Source organism: Coffea arabica, chromosome 1e (assembly GCF_036785885.1).
Source record: "Coffea arabica cultivar ET-39 chromosome 1e, Coffea Arabica ET-39 HiFi, whole genome shotgun sequence".
NCBI classification, from domain to species: domain Eukaryota; kingdom Viridiplantae; phylum Streptophyta; class Magnoliopsida; order Gentianales; family Rubiaceae; genus Coffea; species Coffea arabica.
In genome coordinates this window covers 41,933,841-41,957,573 of record NC_092311.1, presented here as the reverse complement: position 1 = coordinate 41,957,573, position 23,733 = coordinate 41,933,841, and the positions used below count along the sequence as shown (strand labels likewise).

The window sequence follows — 23,733 nt, the reverse complement described above, 5'->3', positions numbered from 1 at the left end:
AATAGGTCCTTTATATTTGGGTCAACGCAATAATTAATTTGTCAAATATATTTGGGTCAACGCACGTGGTGAATCTTTAGCACATTCATGTTAAATTTTACCAGAAAAGGCATTGGAAGACAAAAAATATCAAAATTTTTATGTCAAAAACTAAAATTGCTCATTTTCATTCTAAGGAACTAGTGATGGATGAATTGTGCACGTTTTCCCACCCTTTTTTTTTGCCATTTAGCGAGAATGGGAACTAACATGTAAATGTGATTAGGTTTCGATCGAAATTCAGAAATACTACTATGATAGTATCATTAAAATTAGGCATATTTAACATATTTCGAATTTTGTTCGATGAATATGCATGATAAGTGACTAATTTACGGGCATGTTTGGAACCCGAGTTTTTGGTCAAATTTTTTAGCTACTAGTTTTTTTAACAACTTTAGTTACAGGAACCCAAAAAAACTTATCAAATTTTTTAATCTACACACTTCAAAATATCTAATATATAAAAAATTTCCTCTTTTCTTCTTCTTTCTCCCCCACTCCGATCCATCACACCTTCATCGCCGGCCACCATCTCTGCCGCTGCCTCCTGCGCTGGTCACCTATTCTGGCGCCGGCCTCCCTTTTTTTTTTTCCCTTTCCCTCTCCCCCTCTCCTAACCTCCCTTTCCCCCTTTGACCGATCTGCAACCCCTCTTTTGGTTATTTTTCTTTTTTTTCCTCTCCCTCCCCGGCCACCCTCCCATTTCCCCTAGCTGCGATCTGGTCACGCGATCACATTGGGCAAAGGGGTAGGGGGAAGGGAAGGAAAGTAGGAAAAGGGAGAAGGGGGGGGGAGAGTAGAGCTGTTAAATGAACCGAACTGTTCGGTAGCTCGGTTCGTTTCGACACGTTCGTGTTCGTGAAAGGCTCGTTCGAAATCTTAAACAAACCGAGTTCGAACGAATTTTTTTGTTCGACTAATAATCGAGCGACCACGAGCATGTTCCCGAGTTTTAACGAACGTTCGCGAACATGGACATAATTATCATTTGACAAATTTTAGGGTTAATTTTATGACTAGACTTTGATATTTGGAGGGTTTTATTTGTTATTTTTATGTCAATGTTAGTTATATAGTTAATGAATAATAAAATTTAGTCACTTAGTGCTTTAATTATTTTTTAGAATGATTAATGATTTGTATGGCATATTTAAGGCTTAAAATAATTTGGATTCGAGCATTTCGAGCATGTTCGCGAACGGCTTGTTTATGTTAAACGAGTCGAATACGAACTCGAATTCAAACATGAACTTTGCTTAATGAGCCGAATACGAATACAGGTTTGGAGTTCGAAAATTAACGAACGAACATGAACGTTGTTCGAATCACTTAACGAACAGAGCTCAAACATGAGTTACTCAACTTGATTCGATTCGTTTACAACTTTAGGGGAGAGGGAGATGGAGACGAGGGGGAGAGAAAAAGCAAAAAAAAAAAAAGAAAAGAAAAAACCATGGCTGCTGGTTCTCTGGCTTCAGGAGGAAGAGGGGGAGGGTGAAGGGGAGTAGAGGAGGAGAGGGGAGCAGTGAGAGAGAGGGAGAGGGAGAAGAGGGGAAGAGAAAAAGAAAAAAAAATTGGCTTGACCATGACTGCTAGTTCTTCAAAGCTGGAGGCAGAGGTGGCGGGGGGGAAGGGGAGGGGGAAGGAGAAGAAGAATAAGAGAGGAAAGAAAAGAAAAAGGAAAGAAAGAAAAAGAAAAAGAAAGAAAATAAGAAAGAAAAAAAAAAGGAAAAAAAAAATTTTTATCTTAAAATTTTTTTTCAAAACTCCTACAACGCATTATGGTAAAGTTTTAGATAAACTTTCAAAAAAACTCAGATTTCAAACGGGGCCTACATTTTATCCTTCACTGAGTCTATTCTATGCAAAGAAATAGTAAACAAATATCATTTGGGCCATAGAAAACTCACTAAAATCTAAAGCATAGAAAGAAATTGCATTCCACTCCAAACAATTGAGAAAATACATTCCCAATAAAATCCCAAAAATAGAGAGATTATTTTCTTTTGCACTCGCATCATTTATGGACTCTTTTCTTTCTCTTTGTTAGTACTATTTAATCTCTCCCTCGATCTTGAAAAACGAAAATTCCCCTCCCCCGCGCGGAAGGCTAAAAAGACCAAAAAAAATTTTTAAAAAAAAGAAGAGAAACTGGAAAACCCCAAAATCTCGATTGACTCACTGGCCCTGATACCCAATATCCCCTTCACCTTCACACCTCATCCCTCGCTCTCTCTCTTTCTCTCTCACACACTCACACACCTAACTTAGGGTTTCCAATCTCCACCACCACCACCGCCGCGGCAATCCATTCCACCGCCACTTCCCATGGCGGAAGTAATGAATGCTCCCGTCGACAACCTCGACCGCCGTCGTGACCGCAATAACAACAAAGAAGCAGCAAACACGAGCAAATCCCCCGAAGAGGGTGGCTCTTCGCCGCCTCCGCCTCCTCCTCCTCCGCCGCCGCAGGCGAGGAGGGGGAGAGATAGGGAGAGAGACTCGAGAGAGCGGCGAGATGACCGGGAATTTGATCGTCGTGGTAGGGATTATTATGATCGGAACCGTTCTTCTCCTCCTCCTCCTCCACCTAGAGAGAGGGATTACAACAAGCGAGGTCGACCTAGCCCTAGTCCTCCTCCTCCGCCGTATCGTGACCGGCGAGGAGGAGGGGGTCATTCGCCGCCTCCTCGAAGGTCTCCTCCATTTCCACCGTATAAGAGGTCCAGGAGAGATGATTATGATGGCAGACGTGGTAGCCCCAGAGGTGGTTTTGGACCTGGGGATCGAAGGTCAGTGCTGCAGTTTCTCCTTCTCCAAAAAATGCATTAAAAATGCTTTAATAACTGTGTAGTAGTAATGGTTAGCTGTTTGGGTTTTGTTGATGATGATTCGGAGTGGAGTGTTGGTGGCTGTGTCTCTCCCTGCATGTATTTGGGTGAAGTGTCTAGGCTGTTTTGGGTAAATTTCTGCAAAAACTAGGGGCGTTTTTGCTGCAAGGGCTTATAATTGAGATTATTATTTCATCATGGATTAAAAGGCTCCCTTTTAGTTTATCTATCATATTGCGAGTTGATATATATTTGTTCCTTACATTTTATTTGAATTTGCAACTGCAAGTTTCCGCCCTTGGTTCAGTAGTTTGATAGACAATGAGGTTTTGAACTAGTAAGTAGTGATACAGGATTCAATAATTAATGCCAAGGGCTGAGAGCATAGTATGATATTGCCTATAGTTAATGGGTCTCCTGCTATGTTACACGGACTCGCTGTTCACCCCAGATGCACTACGACATGGGTACGGGTACGGGTACAGGTACGGAATCTGTACTGATATGGTAACAAACTTTTGGATGCGTTGACTATTGTGAGATGTGCAAGATGTGATGTTGATGGCGGAGGAGGAGAGATGGACAAGAAGTCACATGAGATGGGAAGAGTGGAAGAGGAAGAAGGGTGGCTCTGCGGGGGAGAAAGAAAGAAGGAGAAAGCTGCTAGAGATTTGAATAAAAAATACTCACGACACCTGCTGTATTTTCATTGATGGTAAGAGCGTGGAAGAGGAAGAAGGGTGGCTCTATGGGCTGTTAATTCTCTTTCATTGGCGGATATGGGATTGTAGCCACGATGGCATCTAAGAGTAAGAGTGGCTTTGTTTTTGGAGAAGAGGTGCTCTGTTTTGATTCGTTTTTGATTCGTTTTAAATGCTCTATAAATGAGGTGAGGGCACTGCTGCATGAGGGATGAGGAATATAGGGTTTGACAATGATATTTATTTTGCAACTAAATCCCTATATTTTGACTTTAGTTATCATTTTCAACAAGTAACTTAATCTCTTGACAATTTTGCACTTTTTAATATAATTTCAGCCCCTCATACTTGAAAAATTTACCTTTCTAACCAAGGTTATGCTTCTTTTCAACCTAATTGCACATTTAATTGAAATTTTCTATTAAAATACACTTTATACATCATTGTGCATAAATTTTAGAATAATTTATTTCTAAAAATCTTATCCATCTATGAGTTTAAGGAGTGCACCACTGCACTCGTACCCGAAATTGGACACATATCTCCGGATCCTACAATTTTCAAATATGCGAATCTAACACTTAGACATGCACCCATATCCGGCCCCCGCACCCGAGTCCATGTAACATAGGTCTCCTGTACTGATAATGTTTTTCCACATTGTTTTGCCTTTGAGCTCTCAATATCCTGCTCTGAGAAGTAGAAGAAAATCTGAGTTTGATTAGTTTGGAGGAACTAGCAAGATGATAGGTGACGAATATGCATGTGGTGCTATGTGAGAGTCCAGTCTTCATCTTCAGTTCCTCCATGTGTTTTAGAATATGTGATAGCTGGAGAGACCGTTACTTTATCTTAGATAAAGGCTGAGAACAAGAATTATCTGAACATATTAAAGGGATATGGTTCTAAGGATGTTTAACTACTTGAGTTGTATAATAGTTGCGTGGGACAGCAGTCTCATCTGTAGGCTAGGTTTTTCCAATTTGTACCATATTGGTACTAAATCTGGTTTGAAACGTATAATTTGCTGATCAGGATCTTTGTAAATGTAAAATAGCTAAAACATGAATAAATTTTTTAAATCCTAAAATCAGGACCTGCGTGCTCCACTTCTTCAGTTAGACTGATTGAAAAAAGACCATTATTTATTTACCTGTAGTGCTAAATATCTACTCGATTTCTGAATGTTCTCTTTGGTTTAGTGTTTGTATAGATAAAGAAAAATGAAAATTTTAATGCTGGAGAACTAAGATAGGTCCTTTATGGTTTTGAGTAAATGAAATGATATTAAAGGGGTAATTGAATGATACTGTGTAAACAGCATCAGTTGGAGCAACAGCTATTGCTTAGAGATGGAGTGATGAGGTTCAACGAACTGAATTTGGGGTTTTGCTCAACAGTATCTTTTTGAGATTCAAATGTTTTAGAACTGGTGATCACTGCTGTACTGATGGATGGTTTGTGTGTTGTCTGTTTCAAATGCTCTTAAAGGCTCTTCCGTACTGTTTATTACATCCCATTACCCTTCTTAATGCTTTGTTCTATGTTTTCAGCATACTTCTTTTAGTTTTGTTAGTTGTAAGCTCCCTCCATTTGTTGAAGTGTGCACGTTCCTCTTCTAAGCTATATTAAGTTATTCACAAGAATTTTTTATTAATCTTAACTGATATTCTATATTCTATTAAACTACCTTTACTTTGTTTTGGTGTTCTTCCTTTATATTACACCTCCTAAAAACGATTGGCATCCCTGACTTATTGAAACTTTTTAGATAGCTTCATCTGAGAATTTACTGATGTGTGTCTTCCTTGCTACAAATCTTGTTGTCCTGGGAAAGCAGTTGGTTTCACAGTTTTAGAATTACAATTTTCTGTGTGGTGCCATTCTTCAGGATATGGACAATATTTGTTTAGTTCTTGTAATTAGCATTCTTGTTTGCATTCTGTTACTTTTTTAGGACATCTGGGGCAAGTTGTTTTTTGTATATTCTGTTTGAAAGAACTAATTTATGTTTTACTTCTTTTTCGCCTTAAGGGAACTCAATTTTTTGTGTTAGTTTAGTTGTGGTCTTTATATTATGTGGTGTTGTACTTATGTTGCTTCTGTTGATTCAGGTTTTATGATTACCAAGGTGGATACAACCGTGAAATGGGGGGCAGGCCTAACTATCCTGATGAAAGGCCTCATGGTCGATTCTTTGGCCGCTCAGCTGGTGGCAACCAAGGTGGTCCATCTGAAACACTGATTTTTATTTTCAGAAGGGCATCTTTCCAGTATGGCATTTTTTTCTTGCAACCTTAGACTTTGTTACTCTTTCGTCTACGAAGATCTTGTCTAAGTTATGTCTTTTGCTTTCGGTTCTATGGAAGGGCAATTTGGATTAACATTTTGAAACACTCCTGTTGGGCTTTTTAGTCATTTCATGTTCAAAAGTTGAAAATTTAGTGAATGGGCGATACCAGGGATGGATTATCGTTCTCCTTTGTCATTGTCCTTTATTGGGATTCAAATTTTGGAACACTACTTTTGGGCTCTTTAATCATTTCATGTTCAAAAAGCTCAGAATTGAGTGAATTAGGCAAGAACATGGGTGGATTGCCATTCTCTTTTATTTGTGATGTTGCTTTTAGTTGTGATGTTGATGAGAAAACTCATATGTCGAGATACAGAATTGTACGAATTTCCTTTCTTATGGAGAGTTTTGAAGCTGTTTGATGGACAGTAGACATCTGAAATTAATTGTTCTTTTTTTGGTATAACAACCATTTTACCTGCTTTATTTCTACATTTTCCATGTGCTGGTTTAGAGCCTGAATTATGCCATGGATGTGATATCACTTGCTAAGTTATGTCATTCTACATAGTAGAATAGCAGAGACATTAAGGGCCATTTCCCTGAGAAGTTAGAAGAATATGGGGTGGACATCTCTCAAAAGAGGTTGCAACAATTTAGAAAGCTGACTTGGTGATTCATTATCACAGCTCGCATGATTTGTACTGCATTAAAACATGTATCACTAGATTAGCATAGTGACCTCTAAGAGTCTTGTAAGTCTGAACTAGATCAGTTTGCTGGTAAGTAAATCACAAAATGGACGATTGGATACTCTCTAACTCTTGGGTCCAGGATTCTCATAAGAGGGAAAGAACCCCGAACAAGATCTCTTCTAGTAAGTTCCTTTTGTGTTAAATTTTGAAATGTTGCTAATATTCATATATGGTAATTGAACATGTATTATGACAATTAACCACCTGTTTGGTGTGCACTCTGGAATGACATGGGCAATGAGTATGAAAAGGTCCTCAATGGTAATAGGTTTTAGCATTTCTTTTTCATTTGTTTGGTAAATGTACTGCAATGGGTATCTACTGAATATTTTTATTTTTTTTTAATGTCTACTATTATTTTCCTTCTTTCTTCCTCAATTGTTCTTTCTTGCTTCCTAACGGGCTTGGATACCTCTTGCAACGCAAACTCACCATCACCACCAGTCTGTAGCTGCCTTATAACATCATGAACCCATACATCCCTAACTTCAAAGATTATTCTCAAGTTCTTGAAATTTTCTCCATCAGTTTTGGGAAAACAAAAATATCAATTGAAATTGAACAAATTATTTGTTTCAAATTTGTGCAAGTATGAAAACTCACCACCATTAGCACCGACTCCTACTCACAGAAATCAGTCCACAATGATTACACAACATCCCACCAACACTTACTCACTTTTAATTCAAGTTTCTAAAACCCTATATGAATTCTGTTAACAATAACCCAACTGAACAAGGAAAGAAGAAGAAGAAGAAGAAACCTCAACTGTCTCTCTAGCTTGCCTGTGGCTGATCCATTTTGGAGGGAGAACCAATGAATAGAGGAGGGGCAAGCCAAGTGGTAGAAATAAGTGGGGTAGTTGGTGCCTGGTGGTGATGACGAAGTCTGAGAGAGAGAGAGAGAGAGAATGAGAGAATGAGAGAATGGAGACAAAATTGGAGAATATCTTTTCCTATTTTTTTGGTCTTACAGTTAATAAGAGGCAAAAGTGCCCAAATTACTCAGGAATGATGATTGAAGGATTGTGGGTCTTCCATTATCATAGATTCATTTTCATGGTAGACTACCAAGCACTATCAATGACCATCATTTAATGGTGATAACCATTGCCTACCCCCAAAACCCTCCAACCAAATCTGTGTTAAATTATGATACTGGCCATGTTCTGCTTTTAGTGATACACTGTTGAAATTTAGACAAATTTTCTTTACTGGTTTGATTGAAAATGTTTTACTTCAAGTACAATCTGATAATACCCTCCCAAACTTGCTTAAGTTCGATTAAAGTGTTGAAATATCTATTTTTGAGAATTAGGAATTCTGTCTAGTCTATTGCTATTTCAAAATTGGATATCTTTTTTAAGAAATAACTTGAGGATTTATGTTGTTCAATACATTGCTGCTGTACGGATTAGGTAAAATGTGCAATTCCTATCTCAAACTCTAGTCTTCGGATAAACAGAAGTTAAAATCTGGTGGGGAACATTTTGTTACTTGTGCTGTATGCATTTCTCTGTTTGTATATTTGGTGATTATTTTGCCTTTCATCATCTTTTAGTCAGGATTTGTCTATCTTACACGGTGGGAAATTGGTCTTTTGAGTCGTGGGAGTGCAGAGTAAATTAGGAATTGAGATTTTCTTGATTTTGCACCTTTGATCTAGCATGTAAATGGTTTAATATTTGTCTGTCTATGTCTGCAGATTGGGATTCTGGCCACAGTGGTTTAGTCGATGGTTTTGGTGCAGGGAGCAATCAGAGGTACTCATTGAGTCATACTTCATATAGATGTTGAAATATGGTTTGAAAGAGATCCAATGCTACAATTTGTTTTATAATTTATAAGAGACACCGATTCCTTGTCTTTGTCTGTAGTGTTAGAAGAACAAGATTTGGTTGTTGAACATCCAGTATAATATGCTTCTACTATTTTGAACAAATTTTGGTGTCTATAATGTCTAAACTCAGTTCAAAATGTGTCATGGTGTTATTTATGTGAGAAAAAGAATTGAATTCTTTGTTGTAGTGCTAGTTATCATTTAATGAAAAGTTGGTTCAAATAGATTGTCACAAAAAGTTTTTTATTGCAGGGAAGGATTGATGTCTTATAAGCAGTTCATTCAGGAGCTGGAAGATGATATCTTACCGTCTGAAGCTGAGCGCAGGTTAGAGATGTTTCAATTCAGTTGGACCTTTGTTAGATAAATGTTTTTCTTTTCTCATCTGTGCTTCGCACCTAGCCTACCTATTTCTCATTTGTGCATTTAAAAGTCAATGGATGGCATGATTTCTTCATGTAGGTATCAAGAATACAAGTCAGAATATATATCGACCCAGAAGAGAACTTACTTTGATGCACATAAAGATGAGGAATGGTACATCCAGGCTTTTTGCTTGTTTTTTGCTGTTTGTGCTCTGCCACCTCTTGTTTCTGATGAGCCATTTTCCAATGTAGGTTAAAAGACAAGTATCATCCGACAAATTTGCTTTCTGTTATTGAAAGGTGTGTTCTTCTTTTATTGTTTGGGCATTGCTCATAAGGCTTTCAAATTTGAAAATATTTTCTGTGTTCAACCTTTTTGCCTCTATGGGAAATATTTACTATGTTCTTTGTTGTATTATTTTAGGAGGAATGAGGCTGCTCGAAAGCTGGCAAAAGACTTTTTGCTTGATTTGCAGAGTGGGACAGTGGATTTGTAAGATTTTCAATTCATTATATGGCCTATGTAATTTCAGATTATGCTTTTTGGTTTTTGTTAATTATAGAACATATGGACTTATTTTTTCTGTGCATGAATCAGAGGTCCTGCAGTTAATGCTTCATCCAGCAAACAGTCTAGTGACCCTAATTCTGAGGATGAAACAGATGCTGGCGGGAAAAGAAGACGGCCTGGAAGGGGGCCAGCTAAAGAGACTGATCTTCTTTCAGCTGCTCCGAAGGCTCACCCTGTTAGTTCTGAGCCCAGGAGGATGCAGATTGACATTGAACAAGCACAGGGACTTGTACGGAAACTTGATTCAGAAAAAGGTATCGAAGACAATTTATTATGTCGAGCTGATAATGAGAGGATGAACAGAGACAAGTCTCACGGTGGTTCGACTGGACCTGTCATTATCATACGGGGTTTAACTTCAGTCAAGGGCTTGGAGGGAATTGAGTTGCTAGATACACTTCTTACTTATCTATGGCGCATTCATGGAGTGGATTACTATGGAATGTCGGAAACCAATGAGGCTAAGGGTCTACGACATGTAAGAGTGGATGGAAAAAATCCTGATGTAACTAGCAATGGGGCTGAATGGGAAAAGAAATTGGACTTGCATTGGCAGGAGAGGCTGAAGGGACAGGATCCACTTGAAGTGATGACAGCAAAGGAGAAGATTGATGCAGCTGCTGTCGAAGCCCTAGACCCGTATGTCCGCAAAATTAGGGATGAGAAGTATGGGTGGAAGTATGGCTGTGGAGCCAAGGGTTGTACGAAGCTCTTCCATGCTGCTGAATTTGTCCATAAACATTTGAAATTGAAACATCCTGAACTTGTGATGGAGCTGACTTCTAAAGTCCGTGAAGATCTATACTTCCAGAATTACATGAAGTAAATAACTTTATGTTTTTTTGTCTCATTTTATTTTTCTTGACTATTATCAGTTGCTTTTGTGGTTTTTTCTTCTGATATGGACTTCCATGCATTGCAGTGATGAAAATGCTCCAGGCGGAACACCAATCATGCAGCCATCTATGCAGGTATGTTATGTAGAATAATTAACATAAATTCTTAGCCTGACAGTTTTTCTGTTATGCAGGCACGTGTATATAAGTAGGCATGTATCCGTAAGGGTATATAAGCATTAGTTTTTACCATCAAACATTATTTTCAGTTGAGTTTAGTTTTTTTTTTTTTTGGTGGGTGTAGTTTCTTGCTTTCTGTGTGTTTAAACCATTCAGGGAAAATTGTTTTTGTTTGATCACTCTGAGGATCCTAAGTAGTTAATCTAATTGTTAGATTTACTACATAAAGCCATTTGTTGGATTTAGTCCATTCTTCAAACCCCAAACCAAAATGAAAGGTGTAAACATAAGCTTCCTTTCTGACAAAGTGTTGAATTGAATTATCTCTGGTACTTGTAAGAAATGTGAGTTGCCAAGCATCTTGATGATAAGAGGATAAATAGGGAAAATCTTGGAATGGTTAGTCTACATGCTTGTCCTCTTCACCTCTTCACCAAGATTTTAGGATTGCTGGACTTAGTTTAGCAGGACTGATGGATATTACCAGTGGTTGTCACTTCAGTTCTTGTTAAAATTAATGGGAGCCAGCAAACTTTCAGCATGTATCCTACTCTGCCCAAAGTATGAAAAGAACTTGGTTTTGTCCACATTGGAGAAGAATTATTGGATTGGCTAGAAAATAGTTTGTAAAGGGATTGAATACCTATGTGTTTGGTTTTGGCGCTGACAATTAGAATATGAAAACTTCTATAATCTAAATTAAATTTTGGTTGCATATTTAGTATCCTTTGCATTTTCATCTTGACTTGGGAATTTGTATTTGGTTGTAATATGTTGTGCTAGGTGAAACACGAGTGTCATAGGTTTCTTTCCGTAGGGTTTACTGGGATCCTGTCATTGCTCTGGCTCTCCCCAAGTTTAACAATAATAGTAGAGTTTACCTTACAACTATATGAGACTTGGTTTTGTAACGTATCTTGTCCCATGATTTAGCATTCTTCATACCTTGTATCTTATTGCTGCTATCATTTGACTGTTGAACTCTGTCATTTCCTTTCATTTACCCAAATAAATCAGTTAATTTGGTACATCCACATTTTATGTTCATTGGGTGATAAGTACATGGTTCTTTATATTCAATCTTTAAATCTTTCTTTTGCAGAAGGAGAAGCCTCTACGGCGTAGGCCTGGACTGGATAATCGACTAAAAGATGAAAGAGGTGGCCGTAGAGAGCGTGAAAATCGAGCTAATGGTGAGCGATTTGACAGATCTGATAACCCTCAGCAAGTGGATTTCCAGTCTAATAATGATGGTGCAGCTGGTGGGAATCCTGATGAACCAATGTTTGATACTTTTGGTGGTCAAGGGATACCTGTTGCACCTTTTCCTTCAGATATACCACCTCCCCCTGTCCTGATGCCTGTCCCCGGTGCCGGGTAATTGAGCTTGTTGTGGATTTTGGTTTGATGAGAAACTGAGATGATAGTGGTTGTGGTTCTGATACCTTTTGTTCTCTTTTAACTTGTATGCTTGTGTGTTTGCAGTCCTTTAGGACCTTTTGTTCCTGCTCCTCCAGAAGTTGCAATGCGGATGTTGCGAGAGCAAGGAGGTCCTTCCCCTTTTGAAGGTGGTAGAAGTGGGAGGTCGGGGCCCCAGTTAGGTGGGCCAGCCCCGATAATTGCTATGCCTCCAGCATTTAGACAGGATCCTAGACGTCTACGAAGGCAAGTTTTCTTATGCAATTCCACTGATAATTACTGTTACATGGTTGCTAAAACTGTAAGCTTCATTCAGTTTCTACTCATGAATGAGTTAGGTGAGTTGATATAAGAATAAGAGACATATATATTGCTCATTTTATCCAGCATGTTCTGTAGAGTATGCATTTGAAATGGGATCTTTGTCTAATTCGTTATTCTTATATGTCCTGGCATATGCATGATTTCTTTGAATTTTTTTTTCTTTGAATGCTGATATTGCATTGAAAGGCTTTTTATTTTGTCAGCTAAGAGGATGTTCATAGTTCATTGTCGAGTATGTGGATCTTGTACCTTTTAAGAAACAGGGAGACACTTGTACACCAGAACACAAACACACTAACATATGCTTTCTCAAAGTGGAAAACTTTAGGTTTGGAACTAGGCTTAACAAAACTTCCTATTTCCCTGATGGACTTTAAAATTGGTGGCTTAAGAAAAAGGAAAGAATATGCTTATGATATAGGTGATCTTCATGTTATTGAAATGGTTCAACCTCTAACACATACTATTAAATGATGTACAAGTCTTTTAAATCTAAACTAGGAAATGTTGCTACGGTAATTGGAAAACTATTGGACATTCTAGTAGTACATTTCAGAGTACTGGAGAAGTTATTGAAGCTTGACTATAAATAACATTTCCGAGTACTGGAGAATTTATTGAAGCTTGACTATAAAGAACATGCCCAAGCTTGCCATCATTTTATCTGAATTTACAGCACAATAAGATGACCTTTTCCATTTCTGCAAACCCAAGTTTGTCCGGTACATTTTTGTCTTTAGTTGGCTTTCCTAGGACTCCTTACAGAAATTTTTGTATGTCTCAATTTTTGAAATGCTAAAAATAACAATATTAACACAGCATAAGAAAGTAATAGCTTGGTTGAATATAGCGAAAAAGGACATTGAATTTGGGAAGAAAAAGAGTAGGACCAAAGTATAGGTGTGCTGGCCTTACTGGAAAAAGTCCAATCAGAGGTTCCAGAAAATCTAATGTGCATTATAAAAAATCTCTCTAAAGCTTTCAATGTTATAGAACACTATTAGGTGGGAACTTAGAATTGTGGAGACTTTGCTTAATCCATGACTGGCTGGTCCCAGTATGTAATTCTGAAAGGGGCTATATTTGGTCTGCTATGTGCGACTCTGGAAACGTCACATTCTGTATTAAGGGATTCCTTTTTACCAAGCGTCCATAAATGTTCTACTGTAGTACTATACTGCTCTATTCTCTATTATCATACTTTCATCTTGCTGATGATGTTGGATGGTGACTGTAACTTTATGTTCACAATACAGTAAAGTTAATTTGGGGGATTTTTATCTGTGACTAGTATGAGCTCATATAAGGCCTGTCCTGGGTTGTCTTGTCTCTTTGATTTTTGTGACAAGAGAGATATTGAAGCTCTGGAATTTTCTTATCATCTCAATTTCTGTCAAAGATTTCTTTTTCTCATAAAATGTTGTTGACATACATCTTTATGCGCAAGTTTTGCCGGTTGCAAAACAATAGGAATTTTCACCAAACTAGCATTTTATATATTCCCTACCTGCTGAAGTGCCATGGCTGTACTGACCAAACTTGTACATTTGTGCAGCTACCAAGACCTTGATGCACCTGAAGATGAAGTGACTGTGATCGATTACCGGAGTTTGGCCTAAACCAGATGGCATAAAGACACATCGTTATTGCAGCTATTTAACGTGGCATTTTACTGTTAAACTCAAACTATCAGAAGCTGGGAATGTATTTGCTTGTTTAAACTGAAGGAAGGTTCCACCAGCGCTGGTGCTGCTCAGAGTTCACTTTGGTTCAGCTTATAATTGTGTCGTTTCTCAGTTTTCAGGGTCCATGAAGTTTGTCGTAGTGTAGAATTTTTTTCAGCTAATTGCGTGGAAATTTAAGCCGAATTGCTTTGTACGAATACAGTTTTAGTACTAAAGTAGTCTAGTTGGCAAATCTTAGGGCTGTATAATTTTTGGGACGCTGCGTTTGTGTACCTTTTTTATCTTCCTCTAGATTCCTTGTAGAGTTGGAAAAGTTCTATGTTTACTGAAAACTTCAATTATGATGTCATACAATCATACAATACAATTCATGATTTTTATTACTTCTGCAATAAACATCCAATTTTACTTGTTGAAGAATTGTGCCCTCAGGTTGGTGGTTTGCGCTTCGTTGCTCTTTCAGTTTTGTGCTACATTTCTTGTTCCTTTTCAGTTTATGCCTTTGCTGTTAGTCTGCTGTTTAGTTCTGTGCCAACAATTCTTGGAGGTTGTAAGTAAAATCCCAAATAATTGGGGCTTAATGAATAGACATCCTAAATTTGCGAGATGGTGCAATCCAAAAGACCAAAATATATACCTCGTGTGGTAAAGTAGTTTAATAATTGACAAAACAAATGCATTACAAGTTTAAACTATCTTTATTTTTTTTTGAACTTTGGAGTGTAGAGAATCTAGACATCCATCTTGCTCATGAGCAAATGCACATGAGTTTAATATTAATTAAGATCGATGCATTTCCACATTTAAGGTCATCACAAGTGGCTGTATGACATCGACAATTCACCTCTTATGACCAAATCAGGAAGAATATCCCAACATTACTTGATTCCAAAACAACTAGAGGAGCCCTAAAGCTATTCCTAGACCTAAATGGCAGTAATTCAGTAACAGTATCATTTCATAAATTTTTGGCTTCTATTGTTCATAGATTTTGACCATCTAATGTAACCCGCGATTAAATTTGACCATAAGAATAAAAAGGGTCAGAGAGAACACGCTACAGAATAGTCTAACTAAACAGCCAACATGGAGATAACATCACGGCAACAGAACAATCTTACATATGTTTATGCCTTTGTGAGCCATTATTCTGTCGACATTATGACTCAGATAAAAAGAGTAGAAGCATGTCAAACCTAAATGCAAAGCGCTAGCTATTTGATTATGTGCAAGAAAACAGGCCACAGCCCACTCATTTTCCTATAAAAATATCTAGCAGCATACACACTATTGTCAGCTGTACCATCGTTGAATTTATGCCATGTAATGCCTGAGAAAAGAATTCAGTCCTTGAACCTTGCTGTACAAATGTATAGAAGAAAATTCTTCTAGGGAAAGGCACGAAAGGCGAACTTACTTCATCTAGTGAAACAGACTCAATTGGGGGTTAACATTTAGTCAACACTTCTAATCTACAAAGGTGATATAATCACAAAGCTGGGTGGAACATGGAAAATTTATCTCCGCTGCTTTTTTGATGGAATTTGCTGTTGTGGCTCCACCTGTTGCAACCAAATTATTTGTGATCAGAATCAAAGTTTCCTTGTTCATTCGGCAAAGTACAATAAAGTGCAAAGTTATAGTCGTTCTTAAAGCCTACCAACATAACTTAAGAGGGAATTACAGATATGGTCACAAAGGATTATAGTTTTCTCAGTTTGATTCTTTGGTGTCTAACTTCAACACATAAAACCAAAATATTAGCAATCTGAGATTCCGGTTAGTTAGATTTCACTTCAAATGATTAACATTTCATTTCAACTTCACAAACATCTCACAGCAATTTGGACTAAAATAGACGGTTAATATTGGGCCTAAAGATTCACTTAACAAATCCTACTGATAAGACCCGAAAAGATACTGGGACAATCACCATCTGTTTCTCCATCTCATCCATGCTTCAAGTATACATCATATATATGTTTGTATGTGTGTATACATGTAAGTATGCATTTATGTACCATGGGGGAAAAAAATTACTAGATAACTTCAAAGCAAAACAGCATTCCAAAAGGTAAATAAATAAAAGAGATGAGCTTTCATTCAAACAGGTCAAAAAAGCTTACCGCACTCGAAAGCTGCTCACGGATATAGGCCATTGATCTCAACATAGCACCTAAAGTATCCCTCGACACTTGGAATTTCACCTCTGACTCTCCTGATGTTGTTTCGGTGTCTTGAAGCTGGAACAAAAATGTGAGAAAGATGTCTTCAGCAACAGAATAATCAGAAAGAAACAGAGAGTATAGAAGCTGCCACCAATTTCAAGGCTAAAGACTAAGATCACTTCATTTGTGGATGACCTTTCAGAAGAACCTTTTTTCTAGGAAGAAATTTCCTTAGAATTCAGTCTTTCTAAATTTACTATTCAAGCTAAAGGCCAAGTTCTCAAATATGGTCAAGCTTTATTAACTTCAGGAATTTCAGTGATTTAGAATTTCAAGCTCAGAGTAAAATTTATCTACATCTAAGTCAAGTCAATTATAACATTTATGACCATGATTCACCATTGTGGGTGATATGCAAAGTATAGCACATAAGAGTATCCAAAATTTGTGAAAAAATTACTAAAAATAGAAAATACCATAACAAGCACAATTATCAAATTAGATTTGGTGAATATCTACATTATCATATATATATATATATATATACTCACTAATATAGAAATAAAGTGACCCTGGTGTAACCATGGACCTATAGTATTAAAAGTAAGTAATTCTAGTAGCAAGAGCACCTTGTATTCCTACTGTCATTAACAAAGTAGCATTAAATAAAACACGAAATTTAGAGGTTAAGATGAATCTAGTCAGTAAGGATAAAATTGAAAGTAGGGAAAAGTGATAAAATTTAGAGGTTAAGATGAATCTAGTCAGTAAGGATAAAATAGAAACTAGGGAAAAGTGATTATGAAAAAATACCTACTTTACACTATAGTTTAAGGAACTTCTGGGGCAGGTTCATAATTTCAAAAAAATTGAGGGGAAACTTATAACTTTCTTTTCTTTTCTTCTTCCTCAACGTCACTTCTCATGCTATTACTATTGCTTCTTCTATTTGTTTTCTCCATAACCACCGCCAACCACCACAAAGGCCAGTTTTACTCTCTCTCTCTCTCTCTCACACACACACATACACCCACATTAACTCTTACACTAGAACTAATCTTCTCTCCTTTCTTCATCTCCTTGTTTCTCTCTTATATACATATGATTTTTTCCTTCTCATTTTCCTATGTTCATACTTCAAACTCTACCACAAATTAGGGAATCATTACTGTGCTTTATTTGATTTGTTGCTGAAAGAGACCCCGATTTTGATTTTTATGCAGTTAATGGTAGGCAGCTCCCAATCTGGTCCCATGTTAGCTGCAGCTTTTGCCCCTCTACAGCCATAAATTTTTTTTCTCCATTTTCGATGCAACTCAGTCCAACTCGCCGATTTCTCAATAATAAGCACTGCAACCACTACAACTTGTCCTATATAGCTGAGTCATCGTGAGTCGCCTCGGATATAGATAAATCTGCGAATCAGGGATCGGTATCATATCGATCCCCACTGTCCTGGTTATGTCTTGGCTGAGTCATTGCGGACTTGGCCGAGACGGCGAACCATATTTATGACCCAAGAACATAGTCCAATAACAATTTGAAATATTATCCAGTTTTAACTTCAGGTTAGCTTGAACTAATTTTGGCCTCCAAACCTTGTCTTATTTTTATATGCATGTGTCCTATACTCACACTCTCAAATAAATTCAACCTTAAACAATATATTCTTTCGCCTCAAACCTTATTGTTCATTCAAAATCTCAGTTTGCTCTTGATATACCTCATGTGCAATTACCATTTTCAATCAGTGAAATTTAGACCTCTTAGAAAATAAAATCCAAACAGAATCTCTTTGCAATCTAAGTTTAACTTAATACAAGAACTAGCCGGCTTATTCCTGCATTATACTGCATCTTTTCCTGTGGAATTCTTCCATCCAAGTCATGGGAGAAAAATAAATGAAATGTTTAACAAGATTTATGTGCCAGCAGACAAATGAAAATAAGTGCAACATACATCACACCAAAGGAAAAAATGTCCAACAAACGAGAACAATCAACTTGATGCAGGGCCATACAAAAGGACATACTCATAGAAAAGTAAAGGTAACATCTAACTTCGGATGAATTAAGTGGGGAAAAGGACTTCAATGGCTCCCAAGAATGCAGAGCTTCTAGATGTACCGTGATCAAATTGGTATATGCTAAAAAGTTGGCCATCTTCTTTTGGAAATAACTGAAATGACGAGAGTTCAAAGGAAGAAAACAAACAATGCATCCTTCTTGTTAAACAAAGATAGATTAAGGAGGAATTTTTTACTCCATTCTCCCACGCACAAGCCAATTGTCAGCAATTTGAGGCCTATCAACTATGCTGATTATAGACCAACCATCCAACAGTCTTGTCCTCCGGGGGGTGGGCAGGGTGTGCAAGAGAAAAAAGTTAAATTCAGATTTTTAATCCTAACAAACCCATACTCGGCCTGCTCACACGGCAAATTTGGTCCAGTAGTTAAAAAGCCCAAACTTTACCTGTCCACATCCAGGACGATCTGCTCATTGCCAAATCGCACATGTCAAATATGGGTTCAATTCCATAAAATAAACAGGAATAGCATCTATACTGGGTCTATGTATGTAACCATGGTGAATAAGGTGCTTAACATGAATTAAGCACAATTTATTTTCCTCTATTTTCTCCTAATCACGGTCTCAACTCTATTTCCACATGATGCAGTTTTAATTCTTCAGAAGAAAGGATGAGTAGGGAATAAAGACGGAAAGGGAGAAAAAACTGTAATGAATTAATGCAAATAGCATCAGAACGAAATAATAAAGTGAACTCTCTTATTGAAAAAGAATATACTAGACCACATTCAAAATCGGGTGGAAGGATAAACTGAAACACACCTTTAGGTTGATAACAGCAACCTTATTAGCAGGGGTATTAAGTTGCTCACTGATGTAGGCCATAGACCTCAACATCGGCTCTAGAGTGATCCGTGAGAGGTGAAACTTTACCTCTGATTCTCCGGATGGACTCCTGCTATAATCTTGTAACTGGCAACAAAGTTCAATTACCATTGAGAGCCTTTAGACTGATTCAGTAAATAAAGTCACCAGCAAAAACTTTAATAGCAAAAAACAGTTTATCAAATGTGAAACTATACAGAAAGATCTAAAAAAAAATACCTTCAAGTTTATTACAGCTACTCTATTTGCAGGTATTGAATTTTTATTCTCCATCACCCAAGTCATCGACTTAAGACAGGGAAGAACCATCTAAGTATAACACAAAATGTTAATATGTTATGCTTCTTGAACTTCACAAAACCAATGTCTTTGTACAATAGAAGTTTGATGGAAAGAGCTGAAGTACCGTATTTTCAGCAGGATTGTCCGCACGATGAAGAGAAACAGGTGCCATACGAGGAAGATTCACCTCAGCAGATTGGGTGCTAGCATCATTAAGGTTAAAACGTTGTATCATTTCATCTTGTCTTGGCCACAGCAAAGGGGTATCTGATGCTGATGTAGATGTTCCATGATCATCATAACCCACTCCAGTTACCTGTGAGCTGGGAGGTGCAACCTTGGCCACATTTTTCTTCAGAACACCAACTTTCTTCCCTACTTCTTTAAGAGCACTAAGCACAAAGTTATATGTCTCTGGAACTATAGCCCCATCCTCTGCGTATCTGATTGCTTCTTTACACAGATTGTTGTAACGGGATGTCAGTGACTCATGGCCATTTAACTCCCCACGATCATCAGATCCACTTCCAATTTTTGCATTTCTAGTCCAACGCTTCAAGATATAATGGGATGGCAACGTAAGTACATTTGTCACTGTAAAAACAGTCAAAACATGTCTACAAAGAATACCACAGTACTCGAACATCTGGCAACTGCAATTTGCTTTCATTTCTGGAACATTTAATGAGACAATATAGGCTTTATGGTCATCCTCAAATTTTGCAACTCTGTATGTGCTAATAGCCCCATCACCGTCAATCCTATTTGCAGTGTAGACAAATGTCTCAACTAATTCTTCTTGAAATTTTGTGAAAATTCTCCTGGTATAAAGATTTGCTGCTTGTTTCTCCATGGGTGATGGTGTCCTCAGAACTGGAGAGGTGCATATTGTATCGAAATCAGCTTCTACTTCCTTTTCAAATGAACTTTCTAAAGCTCTTTCATATTGCCTAAAGAACATAGGTAAGGTGGTCTGCTGGTTAACATAACCATCAAAAAATGAACTCTCAAATCCCTGATTGGGAGATATGACTGCAAAAAAAGAATCTCGAAAGTAAACTGGCACCCAGTGTCTGCGGATGTTATACAACAATTGAAGCCAATCATTTCCTTTTAGGTCATATTTATCAAGGATAGAATCCCAAGCTGATTCAAATTCCTCAATTGTCTGTGTCAAATTAATGCAATTATACAGTTCCATCTGAAAGTTGGGATGCATATGACATACAGGAGCCATCTTTTCTTGGCCTTCTCTTAAAACATCCCATTTATTAATACAATGTCGGGATTCTGGAAAGACATGAGCCACTGCTGCCTTCATAGCTTTATCCTGATCAGTAACTAGAGAAGCAGGGGCACGGTCATTCATGGCAGCAAGAAAGGTCTTAAACAGCCAAAGAAATGTAGCCTCGGATTCATCTAGAAGCAGCGCACAAGCAAATAGAATTGTCTGACCATGATGGTTCACTCCTGTAAATGGAGCAAATGGTACTTTACACTGGTTCACTCTGTAAGTTGTGTCCAGTCTGACAGCATCGCCAAAATGACTATATGCTGTTCTTGACCTTGCATCTGCCCAGAATACATTGGCCATGCGATTATCCTCATCGAGTTGTATTGCATAATAGAATCCAGGATTCTCAGCTTGCATTTTCTTAAAATAATCAAGCAGATTTTGAGCATCCCTTCCCAGTGTCCTTTTCTGATTAGGATATCTAGAGGTAGAAATCAAAGGTCCTGTATTCTTAATTGACTGATTTAGTTCCAGAGGAGCATATTTTCCATGGTTAACTTCAGCAGGAATACGGTTTGCGTCGACTGATACATACATGACACCTCTAGGAACACTTCCAAGTCCAGGGTAAGTTTCAACATTATGCTTCAGAGCACCTGCAAAATACCTGCGAGGCCTAATGTAATGCATCTTGCCGGAACTTGTGTTCGAGTGATTATGCTCCTTCACAAATTTGGTCACTACCCATTTGCCATGACCCTTTACTTCTACCCTAAGCATTGCTTCACAGCTATCACCACCTCTTCTTTTTAACCCATCTTTAGCACAAAGATACTCCCGGGCAACGATCCCATCAGACCTTGGGCGACCATACTGGTTAACGCGCATACTAAAACCCACCCGCCTAGCATAGGCATCATAGAATGCCCTAGCAGCCTCCTCTGAATCATATTCCAGACCCACATACGGCTCCACATCCCCATCCTCATTCAACTCTGCACTTTCATGGGGATCATCATCTCCATCATCTGTAACACTATCGTGCTGCCCTACAATTGCATCTTCTGCATCAATAACTTCAATATCCATACTAAAGCCACTTCAACAAACTTATGCTACATCCATCTCTACCACCATAACAACAAGCAAAGAATCATTAACATCATCTCGAATCTGCACAACATTTTCCTCACTTAAACAGTACTCATAGCAATAGAAACAACCTTGATTACATCTATCTTTCTCCTAAAATTGATCCCACTAATCAAAAGCACCAACAACACTATATTTTGTAAAATTACACAAAAATACTGAATAAAACGTGCAATTAGGAACTGATATTAATGACAACATCATTTCCACTTATTCACTAGATAATCATTAATCATAGCATTTCCTAAATTATAACCACCATAAGTCCAATTATTCAAGCCAAAAACTAAGGAACCAAGCATACAAGCAAACACGCTTAACAAGAATTAACGAAGCTGAAACTTTTACATCCACAGATGAATGAGAATGTTACAATTTAACCAAAATTTAATCAATAACAGAAGGAAACCTGCAATGATTCCAGAAGAGGAGGGAAAATGGATCCTTTGAGGGCAGGAAATTGGAATTTTGGGGAAACAAAGGGGGTGAGAATTGCGAAAAGTTTGTCAATTAGGGTTTATTTCACGAGCAAACGACGACGTTTGAATGGGGAGAAACATAATCGGCGACGTAACAAAGGTAAAAGGAGAGGAAGACTGAAGAGAAGGAGAGAGTGGGTGGGTGTCGCATGGATTCCCAAAGACCTAAAACGAACGGGAATTCTGAGCCGTTGGATTATGATCGCACGGTGCATATTGGGTGAGAACTAACCCCACTCGCGACGTGTACCGTTTATCAAGGTTCTGTGGAATGGGGATCGAATGTGGGCCCCACATCAAGCGAAGCATTTTGGTGCATCCCTTTCGCTGTTTTGCAGTTGCAGTTACATCATTTGTAATGGATGTGGTTTTTTTCAAATTCAGTAGACATAAATTTACAATTTTACCCTTTTCAATTTTATTAGTTCGGCATTGTCAATTGTCCAAGACTCCAAGTCCAACTATATATATAATTGTTCTCGACAAACCCAACACGAATTTGGGGCTTTTATATTTCGGAATTAAAATCACCAGTTATGATGGGGGGTTTGAGCATAAATCCGGCTTGTTTATTAAAAATTTTCGAAAAGATAACTCTGACGCCTCATTTTAAATGAAAGTGATCAAATGTATTACGAGGTGTTCAATCAGGTGTATAATTTTATCGTGTTTACAAGATATTTTGGTTAAAACTTCCAACAAAAAAATGAATTTGGATTATCACCTTGCATAAGCAAGCAGTATAATTAGAAGCACACACAGATGATTTTGGAACCATAAGTTTTTTTTTTTTTTTTTTACGATTTTTGATCTACCAAATAGTGTTCCAAATTTCGTTTACAGCTTCTGGATTACTATTATTTACAACATATTGAGTGCAATGCAAACTGGACAAAAAAGGGCAAAAAAAAAAAACTTTCCCCTTATGATTGTTATTCCAAACAAGATTGATTGGGATGGAAAGCATGGGCTTCTGGGCAAGCATTGCTCAAGTTTTGAACGGATCGATCATTGATCCCTTCCAAATGGAAATGGTTATTACTAATACTAATTCTGATGATGATTTTGTCAAAATAGGCTCAACAAATCTAGTCCAAACCTGCATTTGATTGCAGGTTTTTTACAAAACTAATATCTTAGGGCTTATGGATTCATCCGTGGTAGACTCTTTTGCTGCAAAAGTTGCAGACGTAACTTCTTCATCAATTAAATCTGCTACATGTTCTTCTTGAAAGAGACCTTCGAAGCATTGCCAAGATGTAATTTAAAACGCATATGAAATTCAAACACATTCCAATATAACAAAAAGTCTCAATTTATATGTAATTTTTTTAATGCCCACGACTTTATTTTTTCATAGGACGAGATTAATTTTCAAGGAAATGCAAAAGTTAGTTGAGTGTGGGCAAAAAATTTCAACATCTATTAAACTATTTTCTTCATCAACTTTTAACCATCACACTATTTTTAATCTCAAACAAACTACTCAACTAATTAATTGGTATAGCCGTAGTGTTTTGTCAGATTTTGTTCTTAATCTGTAACGTAAATTGAATATGCACAATTCACATGTCAAAATTTACGAGTGAATATGTCCATTCACTTTTTTCGACTCGAACCCGCTTGTTTCTTTCCCCTAACCCTATACCCAAATACATGCCT

General features: G+C 37.6%; 2 protein-coding genes across 5 annotated transcripts; one reads left to right on the top strand and one right to left on the bottom strand.

Annotated features, from left to right (window-relative positions):
• The first annotated feature begins 2,094 nt into the window (after positions 1–2,094).
• LOC113704111 (serrate RNA effector molecule-like) lies at positions 2,095–14,261 on the top strand. Its single transcript, XM_027225781.2, has 12 exons — positions 2,095–2,834; positions 5,689–5,798; positions 8,327–8,384; positions 8,714–8,788; positions 8,924–8,998; positions 9,079–9,126; positions 9,251–9,319; positions 9,425–10,219; positions 10,320–10,368; positions 11,516–11,790; positions 11,899–12,078; positions 13,712–14,261. The coding sequence occupies exons 1-12, from the start codon at positions 2,371–2,373 to the stop codon at positions 13,773–13,775; spliced, it is 2,262 nt and encodes a 753-aa protein (XP_027081582.2). The 5' UTR covers positions 2,095–2,370; the 3' UTR covers positions 13,776–14,261.
• A 770-nt stretch (positions 14,262–15,031) lies between these two features.
• On the bottom strand, positions 15,032–22,409 carry LOC113704093 (protein FAR1-RELATED SEQUENCE 3). Of its 4 annotated transcripts, none has more exons than XM_027225754.2 (6): positions 22,002–22,409; positions 19,331–21,613; positions 19,144–19,233; positions 18,862–19,011; positions 15,968–16,084; positions 15,032–15,403 (listed from the first exon to the last, which is right to left on the bottom strand). In XM_027225754.2, exons 2-6 carry the CDS (start codon positions 21,527–21,529, stop codon positions 15,359–15,361), a joined length of 2,601 nt encoding a protein of 866 aa, XP_027081555.1. In that variant the 5' UTR covers positions 21,530–21,613; positions 22,002–22,409; the 3' UTR covers positions 15,032–15,358. The 4 variants fall into 4 exon arrangements, with proteins under 4 accessions (XP_027081555.1, XP_027081562.1, XP_027081571.1 ...); XM_027225761.2 differs by having other exon boundaries at positions 19,331–21,567; XM_027225770.2 differs by having other exon boundaries at positions 19,331–21,489.
• Between the last annotated feature and the right edge of the window lie 1,324 nt (positions 22,410–23,733).